Source organism: Chrysemys picta, chromosome 9 (genome assembly GCF_011386835.1).
Source record: "Chrysemys picta bellii isolate R12L10 chromosome 9, ASM1138683v2, whole genome shotgun sequence".
NCBI lineage: Eukaryota > Metazoa > Chordata > Testudines > Emydidae > Chrysemys > Chrysemys picta.
This window is the reverse complement of record NC_088799.1, coordinates 83,115,961-83,133,544: the sequence shown is the minus strand read 5'-3', so window position 1 is coordinate 83,133,544 and position 17,584 is coordinate 83,115,961. Positions and strand designations below refer to the sequence as shown.

General features: G+C 43.8%; 1 protein-coding gene across 13 annotated transcripts in view; it reads right to left on the bottom strand.

The window, feature by feature from the left end:
* The window catches only part of ARHGEF9 (Cdc42 guanine nucleotide exchange factor 9), a 324,587-nt gene that overhangs the window by 51,934 nt on the left and 255,069 nt on the right, over positions 1-17,584 (bottom strand). For all 13 annotated transcript variants that reach the window (XM_065557243.1, XM_005295667.5, XM_065557244.1 and 10 more), the window contains 2 exons: positions 10,611-10,790; positions 5,890-6,122 (listed from right to left, as the gene is read on the bottom strand). In XM_065557243.1, the coding sequence (XP_065413315.1) occupies positions 5,890-6,122; positions 10,611-10,790 (413 nt within the window). The remainder of the gene's footprint in view (positions 1-5,889; positions 6,123-10,610; positions 10,791-17,584) is intronic.

Genomic DNA, 17,584 nt, shown 5'->3' with positions numbered 1-17,584 from the left:
GGAGGCCCGGCGCGGCGCTTAGGGGGGGTGTTTGGCTGGCCCGGCGTGGTGCTCCGGGGGTTTGGGCGGCCTGGTGTGGCGCTCCGAGGGTTCGGGCAGCCCGGCGAGGCGCTTGCGGGGAGCAGGCGGGGGTTTGGACGGCCTGGCGAGGTGCTCGGGCGAGGCGCTCGGGGGGGTTCGGCAGCCCAGCGAGGCGCTCGGGGGGGTTCAGCAGTCTGGCGAGGTGCTCGGGGGTGGTTCAGCGGCCCAGCGTTCCAGGGGTTTTGGGTGACCCAGCGCTCGGGCAGGGGTTTGGGTGGCCCGGCGTGGCAATGGGGGCGGGGGTTTGGCGGCCCGGCCCAGCGCGGCGTGGCGCTGGAGGGCAGGGGGAGGGGGGGTCGGCAGGGCGGCGCTCTTCTTTTTTGCCTGGGGCGGCAAAAAAGTTAGAGCCGGCCCCGCGTGTGAGTGTAATAACAGACCAAAAATAGCCTCCCGTCCGGGCAGCAAGGATGATGATCAGTCTTTTTAAAAAGTGATGCTGAAATCAATGCTATTGATTTCCACCTTGTGCCTCATTTTCCATTCCAGGAGACCTTAATGTTCATTTCTATTGGGAAGACAGACTAGGCCAGCTGATATAATGTTGCCATAATTTATGATTAACTTAAGGGTTGATATTGACTTCTAACTAATGAGAAAAATGGAGCTCTCATGCAGCGGCTGAGGAAATGGCTCTGCTGGTTACTGCTCACGATTCTGTCAGTGACATTTAGAACAGGGGATTAACCCATTGTATTCTAGTAGATTTTTATAGCCTGATTCTCCGGAATATACAGGAAATACCTCTCAGGAGCAGAGTTGCTCATTATAGACCCAAGTTGACTTCAGACTCCCACACGCATCTGGTATTATCCCACTGCTCATTATGTGAAAGAACTAGCATATCATTTTGCGTCAACTCCTCTGCTATTTTTGTAATATCCTGCACTTGAAACCTTTGTTGAAGTCTATTTTCCAACATCTGGGGACATGTAAGTTTAGAGCTATGAATACTTCAGTATTGGATACTGAAAACAGCCAATCCACTTCTCTATGTACTTCAGAGCTTCATTCCTCTACCATGATTTTAGATCCAGAAACTCAGTAAGTTCCCCAAATGGGATATAAATTGGGGAAATATTAAAGTAAAATATACAGTATATTTTTATAGTTTTCATAATAAAATATATTTATTATTTTAACATTATTTCAGGTCTTGATGTCCTTATTCAGTTTCTACTTGGTCCTTAGGCAAAACCCTCGCTGAATGAAAAAGAACTCCTACTGTTCCAAAACTTTCCACTCACTGTGTAAATAGTGAGTAAAGGACTCCAGGAATTGGCTCTTAGACTATAAATTAAGGATGATGGCTGAAGAAGACGCTTTCAGGGAGGGGAATGTGTGTGTGGTAGACAGTGACAAGTCTATTGAGCCAATGCTCTTAAGGGCGTGAGTGTGTACGTACTGGGGATACCCTGATAAAATGGCAGCACAATTCAGGGGTGTGGCTTATGCAAATAGGATCAAGTCTACAATTCAAGTAGTTGTACGCATGCAAGTGGGCTGAGTGAGTGTAAGGGTGGCTAATTTCACTTCAAGGATTAGAACAGCTCCCCCTCACCCCAATACACACACATACACTTAATTCTGGTTCTGATCTGCAGGAAGGGACATTTGGGACTATTCTCACAACAGCATGATATCCCATAGCGTAGAAATTAATTTCTTTAATTGAGTTGACAGCATTCCCAATGAGCCCACAATAGATACACCTGAAGGGTCAGGCCCTAGTTACTACCTGCATAGCAATGGAAGGAAGTTACACTTTTATAAAAATTATGAAAACTACTCCTAACGCCAAGCGTCCAGGAAAACTCTGGTTGCCTTTGATTCCAAACCAACTTCTTATTTGCACTGAAACTCCGAATCAGGGAACCTGATGAAATCACTGCACAGTGGCCTTCCAATGCCAGTTGCTCACAAGGCAATGTTGAACTTATGACCTTCAGCTATTTAATGAATATTAAACTGGTTTCAATCTTGGGACGCTGAACAGATGTGCCTTTGTGAAAAAATCAGATGAACTGGCCCATAGACAATGAACAATTGAACAGAGCCAAGATTTTAAAACACCCCCAAGCCTGCCTCCACGTGGAGTGGGCTGATGCCAATGAAGCTGGGCTTTATACTGGTAATGCTAATTTACTAATTCTAATGTTCCATTTGAAGAGGAAACAGCAGGTACATTTTTCGTTTCGTACATTAATGAAGCAAGAATCACTGACTGAACTTTCTGGGCTCTGAGCCCATGTCTGCGGTTGAGCTGACAAAGAACCTAGAAGAAAAATGGCAGAAGAAAGCATTTGGCTGGTGGATTAATATTAGGATAGCGTTCAAAATAAAATTAAGGCCGATAAATTGCTCGTCAGATATATTTGGGATGCAATGACTTCCTTTCAATGCTCAGTGAGAATGCAAGTGTGGGCTCTTGCCAAAATGTCATGTGCTAACTTGGGCTGGAATGATCAGGAATTTGGATGCAGGCCCATTGTCCTGGACCTATATATAGTAGATCTATAGTGATACAATAAGAGAATGATTTCAGCTAACCAGAGAGGAAAAGATCTAATGGTATCCACTCACAAATGATGCAAAGATCCTTCCTTACATGGGACCCTGGCTCATTCCGAGTAATTAGTCTCTTCCTCTGAGTAGGACTTTACTACGCAAGAAGTAATGGGACTAACAATCTGGCCCATGATGAGCATCAATCCACCAGATAATTTTCTTCCTTCAGCTTTGCTCCCACAATCAAATTGGGATTAAACACATTGGGGTATGGATAATAGCTTTAGGATATCTAACAACCTGACCTGTGGGCACAAAAAATTTGATATATTAGGTATATTAGAAATTTTAGAGATGTTAGATATTTTAGAAATTAAGGCTATGGCCTGGTCTACACTAGGGGTGTGTGTGTGGGGGGAGATCGATCTAAGATACACAACTTCAGCTACGAGAATAGCGTAGCTGAAGTCAACATATCTTAGATTGACTTAGAATTACTTACTTCGTGTCCTCGCAGCGCGGGATCGATGGCCGTGGCTCCCCCGTCGACTTTGCTTCTGCCTCTCACCGAGCTGGAGTTCAGCAGTCGACAGGAGAGCAATCAGGGATCGATTTATCGCGTCTACACTACACGCGATAAATCGATCCCCGATAGATCGATTGCTACCTGCCGATCCGGCGGGTAGTGTAGATGTACCCTATGTCTACACTAGCATTTTTGTCAGTAAAACTTTGTCCATTGGGGTTTGAAAAGAAACAACACACCCCTGATGGACATAAGTTTCACCGACAGAAGGGCCAGTGTGGACAGCGCTATGTCGGTAGGAGACGCTCTCCCACCGACATAACTACTGCCGCTCATTGGGAGTGGGTTAATTCTGCCGATGGGAGAGCTCTCTCCCAGTGGCATACAGCAGCTACCCAGGGGACCTTACAGCGGTGCAGCTGCAGTGGTACAGTTGTGCCACTGGAAAGTCTATAGTGTAGCCATAGCCTACATTCTATCTTTGTACTGGTACAGATTGCACCCCCAACTGCGGTCACATCACTCTTTTTCTGTATATGTCAATCCCTTAATAATTATTCATGTTTCGATCTACTTCTCAGGCAATTATTAACCTAAGCACTAACCCCAAAGTGATGTTAATGGAAAACCTGACAGTGCAGCAGCAGAGAAATTTCAAACTCCAAAAAGAGAGGGAGACCTGGGTTCTCTACAAGGATCTGATGCAGACCTCTGGTGAGTCATTTAACCCCGCTGTGCCTCTGTATCCCTATTTGAGACCCTTATAACTTGCCTCACAGGGGAGCTGTGAGGCCTAACTGAGTAATATCTCAGAAGGGCTTTAAGACCTTTGAATAAGAGGCAATGGGCATTGTCTAGAAACAATGGGCAGCTATTGATAACACCCACCAAGCGTTTGGATGCCTCTTCAAAGCAAACTGAACCAACAAACTTTTTGAGGGTCACCCATATGGCTAGTAATACTTAATGCTTGCAGAGTGGAATTAGGGCTTAGCTCTTGTCATGGCCTACTGTGCAGGTGTGAATTTCACACATATAGCATTTTACACGTTCAAATGGCCTTCCTTTTGCTAATGCCTGGAAGGAAAGTATTATCCCCATTTTACAGATAGGGAAAGGGAGACACAAAGCAGCTAAGTGAATTGTCCAATAAACAATTGTCCTGTTCTCAGATCACTGACACTATGCTGACTCCCAGTTCCTTGCTAACACACAGCTGTGTCTTTGCAGTACTTAAATACCTAAAAGTATTTTTAAAATTCTCTACCTATCACACTACCCCATATAACTAATGCGCTTTTGATGAACTTGGGTACTTATACCTGGCACCAGGTTCTGATCTCAGTAACACCAGTGTAAATCCAAAGTATCTCCAGTGATGTGGCTCCAGATTTACACCAATATAAAAATATTAGATATAAAAAAAATATTAGATATAAAAGACATTAGATATGTCTTCACTAGCAATGTGTGCGTTTAATGTGGCTGTGTAGTCGCAGCACAGCCCTATAAAAAACCACCTCCATGAGGGGACAGCTTCCAGCGCTGATGCACTGTCTACGCTAGCACTTTACAGTGCTGAAACTTGCAGCTCTCAGGGGGGTGTTTTTTTCACACCCCTGAGCGAGAAAGTTGCAGCGCTATAAAGTGGGAGTGTAGACAAGGCCTCTGTCTCAGACGATTGTAGCTTAACCACAGGAATGCATGGATTCCCTCAGAACATCACAACATGCATGGTCTACCCGATTATATAATCACATAGTAATTTTAAGAGCCCTCAATGAAAAAGGAATGCTTTAAACTACGTTGAACCCCAAAATGTAATTTACTCTCGGTGTAATCACACTGTACATCTCGCCATTGGTATTAGTACTAATTACCTACGAGGAATCACAGAGTCCTCCTCCCTGAGGCTGCCTCTCCCTACGTTAAGTCAGAAGCCTGTTTTTACATCACAAAACAGCAAATGCCATTGTGACCTCACAATGGTTTGGGACTGGAAAGGAGAATAAGACACAAGAGTTGGACCCTAAGTCAGGGTGCTCAGCCTTAGCGCAAGCAGAAAGTGAAACTGATACGAGTCGTCCAGGCGGGCAGCCATTATTTAAATTTTCCCAGAGAAAAATTCAGTTTTGCAAAAATGGCATTTTTCATCAGAAAATCATTCTGATGAAAAATTCCTGGCCAGCTCTAGTTCAGCGAAACATACAAACTCTTGTGTGCATCTCACATCCAAACCCAGATTCCCAAACCAGTGACAGACACAACCTGCGACAATCAGATCAGGATCTGATTTCCCCCCAGATGTAGGGAGTTCAGATCCAAGTTACTGGTCTGGCCCATTTCTATCCAAACATGGGACGTGCTCCCATTCCCAGCTGTGATGAGTTCACTGTCAGGAGAGGGAAACAAACCTTTTTGGCTAATGTCTCTTAACCAAGTACATGAATCAATAATTCATCTAGAGTAGCAGGTAGCATCTAAAAGTACAGCTAACTATCGTTACTTCAGGTCTCTGACTACAATGGAGTTCAATTTGGTTCCACTGGGAATAAGTGCTTCAGGCAGGCGTTCTATCTAGTTTGCTGAACCTCTGCCCTGCCTTAATTTTAACAAGTTATCATGAAGTGAAACAGCTGGATGCAAGAAGAGGTAAGAGAAAACCCTTTGTTATTTAGTGTGTGTAGATGCCATGTAAAGAAATAGGCTACCAAAAGTCCTCAGTTAGTAAAAGCCATCAAAAACACAAGTACAGTAAAAAAAAGGCATCTAATTACCTGTGATCCTGTGCAGTATACTTCAACAGCTCTGCCAGTTGCAAGGGATATTTGCAGATCTTCTGCACTGGTGTCAGAAGGAAACCGTCTATGGCAATGTCAATCATCTGCTGCAACAAACGACATGCTTCGAAGAAATGCTGATACCTGCCATCTTTCATCAGCTTGGACAGCTCCATACATGCATCCAAGTGATTGTTACAGTACTCCGAATAGATCCAGAACCCGTCTTGCTGCGAGAGGTGAGGGTGGGGGGAATGAACACAGAAAGAGACAGAGGGAAGAGAGGAGAGTGCATCAGACAACTGCTTGTCACACTAAAGAATAAATTACAACAAATAAAAGAAAAACACCCCAGCAGCAGCAGCAGAAAGGTCTGATGTTGGATTACTAGCATGCAGGCCTTGTCCTGTTCTCTGTGTAGCACTCAATTAGCACTGTGTCTCTGCGGGGAATCCGTTACACTGACACATTGTTGCAGGTATATTTGAGATACAATAGTGTAGTAAGATGATCCCTTAAGAGAGCCATGTGGGAGCTTTCTGTTTCATCTCAAGAGATGCGGTTTTCTTTCTTTAAAATGGCAAAGGTGACACTGAGTCACAGCTCTGGCCTTTGGCAGCACACGCAGCACGGTAATAATGGTAGGTGCAGAGTGCCTTCCAGCACGTGCTCCCCAAAGTGTTTGACAAATCTTTGAGTTAAGCCTCACCCCACCCACGTGGGATAGGTTTGAATATCCCGTAATCCCAGCTTTACCAATGGGGAAACTCAGGCATGACGGGGTGAAGGGACTTGCCTACAGTTACACACCAAGACAGTACCAAACACAAGTGCTGGAGCTAGAGGTGCTGCCGCACCCCCTGGCTTGAAGTGGTTTCTATTATATACAGAGTTTACAGTTTGGTTCAATGGCTTTCAGCACCCCCACTATAAAAACTGGTCCAGCACCCCTGGTACCACACCTTGATCACAAGACCACCTCTTCCTCCTTTGCACTAGTCCATCAAGTCTGTTAGTATTAGTATTTAGTTGTATTACTTTGCCGAGAGGCCGGCCTAGATTCTGTCAGGGTCCCATTGTGCTGGACATGGTATAAACACATAGTAATAGGAGCAGTCCTGCCTTTAGGAGCTTACAGGCTATACAGACAGAGGTAGGAGAAAAGGATACATACAAGTACATTGGAAGCTAAGGCACAGAGAGATTAAGAGAACACCCAATATCACAGAGACAGGAACTGAACCCACGTATGCGAGTCACAGTCCTACATCTCAGCCACAAGACCAGCTTTTGATATGCTGCATGCAAGCTGTGGTTGCTATCAAATGATGCACAGGACGGAGACGCTCACTCCTTAAACACACTTGGCCAGTAGTGCAATGCTTATTACATAATTGGGTGGGACCAGAAATCGCATTCCCTTCATGCCGTACATGAAGGGAAAATGTCATTCCAACCCCTGCATGTGATCAGTTTGCTCTCTCTGCCTTTTGTACTACCTGTTTTGCTCCAATTTTACTTCCTTAAACACGACAGGCTTCCTGGATAGAACAAGAACCTGGGAATCAGGAAACGTGGCCCCAGAACCGCCGTGAAGGCACAGAGACTCCAGACAGATGACCCTGTGCTTCCAGGAGCTCAAGGAATGTGGGAGTTCTGAGGAGCCAAACATCTTGCTTCCCTCCATCAGAATAACCTGGGGGAAACCCTTCAAGAAGAGCCTCACAGTTCCCCTCCTTCAAACTCTCCCACCTGTCTGCAGGAGGGGGTTAGTCCCCCACCATGAGAATATAGCCCGGTAGTGAAACTCTCCCACGACTTCAAACTATGAGTTTTCCAGTCTGTTGGCCCTCTGCAGATTTCTAACATGCCTATCACTGGAGCATCTCAGCACCACCGTTAGAGATATAAAGAGGGATGTTTTTATTATAATACTGTCCATCAAAAAAGAAAGATGTTCTTTGCAGCAAAGGCCAGCAGCAATTAGTAGAAGCTGCGAGTGGTTTTAATGGTGTCCCACTGAAATTTCATTAATGTCTCCAATGAGATTCTCTAATGAAACTGAAGTGTTGCTGAGGTGAAACGTAGCTCAGCCCAGGTACAACATAAAAGGATTCACATCCTGGATCAGAGCATCTCTTACATAAGCTCCGATATAGCACTTCGTTCTCCCTAAAGGAAAGCCTAAAAAAGCAGAACTGTAATTTTCTTGACATATTTACAACACTGGCCAATTTATCAGCTCCCGTAATATACAGCTTATGTAACAGGCAAGATGGGGTGGGTTAAAGCCTCCAGCGCTTTATTGTCAGCTACTGTGTGTTTAGCATGAGTAAGCTATCTGCTGCCTTGCTGTCACTTAGGCAGCATGAGGCCTGGTGGGCCAGCATCCTTCCACACAGCAGAGAAACACAGTCACAAGGGGAAGGGGGGTACAAAGTCAGATGGGTTCGTATTCCTTCCAAATGTGCCGTGTTGCTACAGCCAAGACTCCGAACATGTGTTTTCCTTTCTTGTGAATCAATCCATTGACAGCTTACATTGCAACAAAACGTTCCGCTCAGTTGGCGTGCAATTAGAAATGCCAGGTTTCTTGGGTTGAGATTTTTTTTAAACAACTCGGGTTCTTGACTTTAATACAGGTCTGAGAACAGATTGACATTTATTTTTAGAACCATTTTTTGAAGAAAACTTTCCATATGGTGAGCCAGGTATTTGTAAATTGCTTCCATACAGTTAAATTTTGGTCTCCCCTGTACCTGAAGAACACAGGTATGTAGGAAATGCCAGACAGGCTCAGATAAATAGTCCATTTCTAACTGTGGCCAGTACCAGTGGCTTCATAGAAGGGTGCAAGAAACCCTGCAGAAGGCCATTCCAGGACAACATGCCCACTGGGAGAGTCTTCCAAACCTATATTAGTCAGAGATCAGCTTATGCCCTGGAGCATGAAGGTTTCTATCCCTGCCAAAACTCTTGATTTTTAAAAAATCATTTAAAAAGTGTCAGACATGAAATTTAGCTTGGAGGGTAGCCACATTATTATATTATTATTTATGTATTTATTATTATTATTATTATTAATAATAAATAACAATAAATAATAATAATAATCTCCTCTTCTGGAAAAGGCCTTCAGAATTAAATAGAGAATGATAACTTTTTTGCAACATTTTTAAACAATCCTGTAATACTGAATAAAGGTTTCTATCCCTTATATACCACAGTGTGATTTTAAAAGACAAAGGAAAAGATCTCATTCTTTATTAAATTCTATATGAATAATCTCTATAGAGCCCTATTTCACTTCTGTGGAACACTATTGGTTGATTTAGATTAGATTGCACTTTGATATGAGGGATACTGATGATGATGATACTTTGTAGTAATATAATACATTTGGAACTGTGGCTCTCAAATCACTTTACCAAAATTAGCTAATCAAGTGTTGCAACCCATTTGTCAGGTAAGTAGTGTAGCCATTTTATAGATGGGGAAACTGACGCATAGAGGAATAAGTGATGTAACAGTCAGAACCTCTTGTACTATTCTTTTGTATTCATCCTTAGCAATTTCCCCATGTTTCCAGTTTTTGAAGGATTCCTTTTTTATTTTCAGGTCATTAAATAGCTCATGATGGAGCCATATTGGCCTCTTACTGTTCTTTCTGTCTTTCCTTTGCATTGGGATAGTTTGCTGTTGCGCCATTAATACCGTATCTTTGCCATTTCTCCTGAACACCTTTGTCTCTTAGATTTTCTTCCCATAAGACCTTACCTTCCAGTTCTCTGAGTTTGTTAAAATCTGCTTTTTTAAAGTTCATTTTCCTTATTCTGCTGCTTTCACTCCTTCCTTTCCTTGGAATCACTAAATCTATCATTTCATAATCACTCTTACCCAAATTTCCTTCAACCTTCAGATTCACTACCAATTCCTCCCTGTTGGTAAGAATCAAGTCTAAAATGGCTGTGCCCTTGGTTTTTTCCTCTTTCTGAAACAAAAAATTGTCCCCAATACATTCCAAGAACTTACTGGAAATTTTGTGTTTTGCCATATTACTTTTCCAACAGATGTCTGGATAGTTAAAGCCCCCCATTCCTACTAGTTTTTGTGGTTTGGTTTTTCTGTTATTTGTTCTAGAAATGCCTCAACAACTTTCTCTTCCTTATTTGTTGGTCTGTAGCAGACCCCTTCCATGATGCTGTCCCTGCTTTCCCGCCCACCCCCCCTTTTATCTTCATCCAGAGACTTTCAACTGGTCTGCCTGTCACCTCCTCCTAGACCTTAGAACAAGTGTATTATACATCAAGAATATATACAACACCTCCTCCCTTTTTTCCCTACCTGTCCTTCCTGAACAAGTTATCCCCCTCTATACCAATATTCCAGTCATGAGATTTATCCAAGACTCAGTGATGCCTAGGACATCATAATTTAGCTACTAAGTACTAGTACTTCCAGTTCTTCCTGTTCATTCCTCGAACTCCTTGCAATTGGGTCAAGACATGTAAGATGTTGAGCAGATTCACTGACTATTTTTTCTACGTCCTATAACTTTATGCATCACTTCTGAAGTTTGCCCATTTCCACATCTAGCAACAAGAAACCAATAGTCAAGGTAGCCTCTGGTCTGTAATCTGAGGAACCCACCACCCAGAACAGTGAAGATCCAGTCATGTGAAATGGCTCCTGCCTTCTCACTCCCTCTAAAAACTTACATGTTCCAGGAAACAAGGTCCAATTTCACTGAGGTGGGGGTCCTCATTGTTATACTGTTTCTCCAAGTCCCGGACAAAACCCATCTGAAACCTGTAGATATCTTCGATGTTGCCGAATATGACCTTTAACTGTTCATCGCTGAACATGTCTCTCCTCTTCCGGCACTGCTTTAAGTAACCCTGCGAGGAGAAAGAGGAGGAAGTTGTAAAATAACCCAAAACACTCACGATGCCAGACGGACCTTGGAAACAGCAACAGACAAAAAAAGTTACTATCCCCTGCGCTCTCTGGCCCCTTGGGGTATGACAAAGCTGCTTCTTTGGAACATGGGCAGGGCCCTGCCATCCTGATAGGCTTGCTAGTCTTGGTCAAAAGCTGCAGTGAAGTACATGCTGATCCATTCAAAAGTAGGTATAGGGAGGGCAATACAGAGAGCTACCCCACACTCCCAGCGCACTCTGCCTGCACCTTCTGTGAAAAGGGAGTACTCCTGAAAAGAGCTTAGCCAACACTGCTCAGTGCCTTCCTATCTCTACCAATGCTGCAGAGAGGAGCAAGCTCCAGTTTGGCCCTTCATACTGTAAAGGGATTTGGTTACTCATTTCTGCCATCGTCAGTCCCTTTAAAAATTACCGCCACACATACAAATCCATCCGTTTTGGTTCTTGCTGCAAACATTGTCCCCAGAAAAGGTGCCACATTTTCACACCTTGATCAAGGGCACACCATCCTACTGCGACAGCTGCACGGGTCTATCTTCCGATAGGCTGGCCACTCTCATTCCCCTCCACAGCCACAGTCATCGGCACAGGGAAGCAGCCAATCAAGCTGCAGAATATTCCATTAATGGAAACCATCCTTCCCACTGCTACTGCACTGAGCACAAGGTATCTGAGACCTACTGCTAGGCAAAGGCATTGTGCCACCTCTCCAAATCTCATGGGACATCCCTGACTTGGAACGCAACGTGGTTTATCCCACCATTATTTATTTGCCTGTGTATGAGAAACAAAGGCAGGAGGTTTTGCTGTTCTGCAAATGTCAGTGTGTGGGAACTCTGAATGTTAAAACAAAACAAAAAAATAAAGGGTTGATGGTGGTTTCAGTTTATTGGCTGCCTAACGAGGGAACAGCAGTGATGGAAGCTAAAAGCCGATGGTTAAATGTCATCTTGGAGGAAGGAAACAGCAACATTTTCATTTCTCTTTCCCCTCCTTTCTATTCTCCCAGATTCTCCTCAGTTACACTAGTGCATTAAAGTCAAGGGGGTTATGCCAGTGGAATTGAGAGAGGAAGTTTCTCCCATTTTCTTGGCTACTGTTTTATTATTAAATAATCTTTTATTATTTAATGTATTATTTATTATGTGTATTCTAGGACTGCCTAGACTTCTAACTGAGACTGCGGTCCCGTTGTGCTAGGCATTGTACAAACAGAGTAAAAGACAGTCCCTGCCCTGGAAAAGTTATAGTGTAAATAGCCTAGACAGATGAAGACTGGGAGAAAGAGGATGAATTATTGTCCCCAGATGTGACACTGAGTGGAGAGAGTTTAAGTGACTTCCTCAAGGCCACAAAGTGAGTCTGTGGAATAGCTGCAAACGGAACCCAGTTCTCCTAAATCCCAGTCTAGTGTCACAGCTACCAGATCATCCTTTTTTCCTCTCCCTCAGCCTCTTATTATTACTATTAATTGTTGTTTGTATTACAGAAGTGCCTAGAGACCAACTGAGAACAGGCCCCATTGTGCTAGGCACTGTACAAACATAGATTAATAGACAGTCCCTGTCCTGCAGAGTTTACAATCTAAATAAACAAGATAGACAGGAGGTATGGGAAAGGGATAGAACACACAAGCCTCTATTTGCCTTCCTACTTGCAGATCATTTCTTTCTTACCAGTCCACCAGTTTATCTGAGTATTTATCTGAGGCACAAGAAATCTAAACTTTACTGGTTGGAGGAGCACAGTCTAGCACAGCGGGCACTGCCTGGGGTGTAAGGAGACCTGGGTTCTATTGCTATTTCTGCGTGACCTTGGGCACATCACTTCGCCTCTCGACGTCTGTTTTCCCTCACACTATTTGCTTGTGTTGTCTATTTAAATTCTAGACTTTGCTGGGCACAGTGGGGCCACACTCTCACTTGAGGCCTCCTAATTTTAAACAATAAAAACTGACACCCTGTAAGTTGAAACCTTGTACTTGGTTTCCTTGCCCCACAAAATAAAGAAAGGTCCAGTTGAACAGATGAATTTGGGAACTGAGTCATGCAGATGAACCACTAGCTAGTGACACACAGCTGATGTTAAACAATGAAAAATATTAGAAAGGGGTAATAAACTGCACTTTGGGTTCACAAAGTGGTTTCCTGGAATGACAACTTTAAAAGGATGATGGAATTATAAACATGACTTGAGACATCCTGGCTAATGGCCAACTTCCAAAATGTCCGGTTTAGCTAACATCGTATCAGACCAGACCATAGCTGCCTTTGGAGACAATCCTCTCTTCCTCCCTTAGCCTAGGGTTTGATCATGGAATACATTACACAGTTGATGAATCTGAGTTTCAGCTCTTCCAGGGACCTGCTTTGGAACTCGATGACTCATCTCCTTGGGTTTCCCCCTCTCATTCTAAGGATGAAATGACACGAGGAAGTGGAACATCCTGATTCACAGCCAAACAATTTTTACGGTATGGCAGCTGTATAGCAAATAAATGATGGGAAATCATGGGAATTTTTGCTATATTTTCACTCCCACGTGAGGATCTCAAAGCACTTTGCAATATGAACTGATTCTTGCAAATCACCTGTGAAGTAGGAAAGAATTATTATTCCTCTTTTATAAAATCATTCAGTGGATGAATCACACAAATGGGTTTCAGCCATTGCTAGTTGGCTATTCACTGTGACCACTGCCTTGAATATTCTCCACACTCCATGTGCTATGTCACCGCTTGCCTAAGCCACATGCTACTCAGAGAGTAAAGCAGCAAATTTCCATAGAGATGTCTATCAAACCCTGGGGAATATAAATAAATAAATAAATGCAGCATTCAAAAAAAGTTCCCGGGCTTTCTCTTGTATTCGGTTTCTACGTTTGGATGGTTAGGTTCCAGCGTGAGCAATCAATTGGAAGAGACCACTGATTACATATAATACACAGCAAGCACCAGCTAGAAGGCTGCAGAGTTTTTCCAGTAAATTTACTTTTGTTGCATAAAACAATGTCATCTTTCTGCCACTCATTCCATCAGGTTTGCTCAGGCTAGGGATAGCTGACTGATGAGCAGATGTTGGAGAACACTTTGCTCAATGAAGACCTACAAATAGCTGACAAACTGTCTCCTTTTAAAGTATTTTTTGATGTTGCCCCTGTGGAATAGCAAAGTTGGAGAATATTTGCAGGAGATTAAGTGCTAAGTTTTCTAAGCCCTGGAGTTGGTATATAAAGAGGCATGGGATGTGACCCATCTCCCTTTTTCTTCCACAGAGAAGGAGAGAGAAAACAGACGAAGGAAATGAAACTGAGAAGATACTAGACAGGAAATCGCTTGTTGGTTCCCCTCTTCCTAGCAATGAACCAGTTCATTCCCCTCATGGGCCATCCCCACTGCTCGGTTCTCAAAATATTTCATCCGATAGGATGAGGAATGTAAATAAGGTCAAGATTTAGATGTTTCTTGGAACTATTAGGACATATCACCTTCAATGCAGCTCTTTGTCCACACAGTTCATTCCACATCACTCCTACAGGGCCTTCTCTGCACCACTGCCCAATGAAATCTAACAGGGAATGGTCTGTGGTTACTCCCTCTTCTTTGACATTTTCAGGGGATGGATCACTCTCCAGTCTGATGTCCTCTAGGAAGAGAAGGGGCCCGAGGCTGGGCCACTGCCTCCTCAGCTCTTGGATGGTCCTTTGAAGGAGGGGAGTGATAAAGAGCCCTCTTCCGCACACTGCACCCAGGCCACTCACTGCCACCAACATTTGGTGCTGGCTGGCTAAGAGACAGCAAGCAAAAGGTGGCCCACCTCCCTGAAAGAATGCATGAAGACAGCAGCAACTAGCCCTCCCGGTAGGCTCTCCCCATCGGAGGTCTTATATGATCAACCTCAAACAACAAACTCAGCTTGACATTCTGAGTAGCAATGTAGAAAGTTTGCCATGAAATGCTCAGAGTCACTTTAGCCCCAAGACAATTCTCAGGTGGAATTCCATCAACATGCTGACACTTGGTAAAACTTGCTCCTGTGTCATAGAGGTTTTGTGAGCTCAGAGAAGAGGCAAATGTTAGTGAAAGAACTTGCATGGCTTTTTCTCCCCTTTCTCCCTGACCTACTCATAACACTGGGGTTATCTTTGATCTCTTTCCTTCTCTGTCCAGGCTCCGCTGGTTCTCCCTCTACCTCTTCTTTATAGTATGCCCTGTATTCTTCACCCTATTTATAAAACTCTGGCCATGTCCTAATCATCTCTCTGTTCAAGTACTGAAACCTCCTTGTCTCTGGCCTTCGTACCTCTCACTCTCCCATCTGCAATCCCTACAAGATGCTGTAGCTAAAATCATCTTCCTTGCCCACTGCTTTGTTCATGTTATTCCACTGTTTGAATGCCTTTGCTGGCTTCCCAGGGTCATTCTGCATTAAGTATAAACTCCTCATCTTCATGCTCAAGGCTCTCCACAGTATGACTCCTCCCTGTATCTCTGCCCTTTAGCTCAAAGGGAAGTGCCAGTGTACAGCACACCTCAGGATCAAAACTTTAGACTGTGAACTCTTTGGGGTAGGGACTATATCTTTTTATATGTCTGCAAAATTCCATGTCCGTCTAAGGTCTTCTATTCTAGGTGGAGCTAGAGTGCAGCATATGGTTAAGGTTGTCTGACAGTTCCCACTATAAGACCTATTTTTAGTTGCTTATTACTTTGCCAAACTCCAACTGTTTGGGCTGAAATTCTCTATGCAAGATGACTACCTTAAGCTACATTTGTTTATGAAGTTCTGAAAAATGGTTCAGCCATTTCTGAGAATGAGGCTAGGGCGGAAATACATTGTTTTGCTCATAGTTAAAAAATTCTTGCAGCTGTTCTGTTGAGAAGCTTTAGTGCAACCCACAGCCCAATTAACACACAGTTGCAGCCCAGCTGCCTGCTAAAAAAAATCCGGTCCCAGCCCATGCAGGGCGGGGTCTGAGGTCCCAGCTGCCCAGCCCCACATGGGGCGAAGTTTGGGTCCCAGCTGCCTGGCCCCATGCGCTGTGTTTCGCTCCTGCCCCACTCTGTGGAGGAGTCTCTGGGAGGGGGGCGCTGAGTGTAGGGGTCTGTGGGGAGTTTTAGTGGAGGGGGGCGCTGTAGTTCTCAACCTGCAGCCCACATAACACATTGTGGGCCACATATCTGGCCCACAATGATAAATACATTGAGAACCACTGCTCTAGTGCCTCCGTACTGTGGAGCAAGGCTTGCAACATAGCAAAGTGGTGACCTTTATGGCAAGGATATGCCTTTTGCTGCTCCACTGAAAATTCACCCAAATTTGGCCAAGTCTTTGAAAAATCTCAGTTCAAAGAGGCAACAGGCAGCTTTAACACTGGCATTCCCTAACTCTTGAGCGCTTGACTTTGCAACCTTAATGTTCTTTTAATGTTGTTTTTTGGATATAATAAATAATAGACCTGTGAAGCTCCAGAACATACTGGCATTGGGTGTGTTTTAAGACAGGAAGCTGCAAGTCGAGTGTCTTGACTCACCCAAGACCTGCAGCAATCTAGCATTTCTTGAGCTGTTGGGTGGGAGGGATAACTCAGTGGTTTGAGCGTTGGCCTGCTAAACCCAGGGTTGTGAGTTGAATCCTTGAGGGGGCCACTTGGGGATCTGGGGCAAAATCAGTACTTGGTCCTGCTAGTGAAGCAGAGAGCTGGACTCAATGACCTTTTAAGGTCCCTTCTAGTTCTAGGAGATGGGATATCTTTATTAATTATTATTATTATTGACTTTAGAAGATGTTATGTGATTACATATTAGCAGCGAGACCTGGCTCATGCTGCTATACTCTATACCAGGGGTCGGCAACCTTTCAGAAGTGGTGTGCCGAGTCTTCATTTATTCACTCTGATGTAAGGTTTCGCATGCCGGTAATACATTTTAACGTTTTTAGAAGGTCTCTTTCTATAAGTCTATAATATATAACTAAACTATTGTATGTAAAGTAAATAAGGTTTTCAAAATGTTTACGAAGCTTCATTTAAAATTAAATTAAAATGCAGAGGTCCCTGGACCAGTGGCCAGGATCCGGGCAGTGTGAGTTCCACTGAAAATCAGCTCGTGTGCCGCCTTCGGCACGCGTGCCATAGGTTGGCTACCCCTGCTCTATACTAAATCAGTCCTGACTTTCATAAGCCTGTCAGATTTCTTCTTCCATATGACTCAATTTATAATAATGCAATGCTTTCCCTGCCATCCTAGAAATAAGAGTAGGGGGATTTGTAAAGTTTACCTATGTCAGCAGCGCTTCTGTGCCTCATTAGCTTGTTATCAGAAGACTATTCACTCTGCAGCATAGGATAACACCTCTGTCTGTGCTCACCCTGCAGTGCTGACAGGAGATCAAGCTGTCCTAGCTATCTCTAAGTCTAGCCACACTCCACTTAAGCACAAAAGCATGCAGTCAAGTCAACTTATTTGGATAGAGTCTGGAGTGATTAAGCTGTCTCCAAGCCTTCTCAGAGCAAACATTGTTCTGATTTGCACATTTCATTTGAGCAAGGTGAGCTTCTCTCCAGCAACGCATGACCCATCACATTTGCAAATGAGAATGCTCATTTCTGTCTTCTCTAGTTTAAAAAGGCATCTGAACCCTTTATTGGTACTCCACCTTCTGGTAAGATTTATCCTACAATTATATTCAGTATCATTCACAGCAAGATAAGAGTCATGGAGATATACATCTCCTGACACAATGGGCCAGATC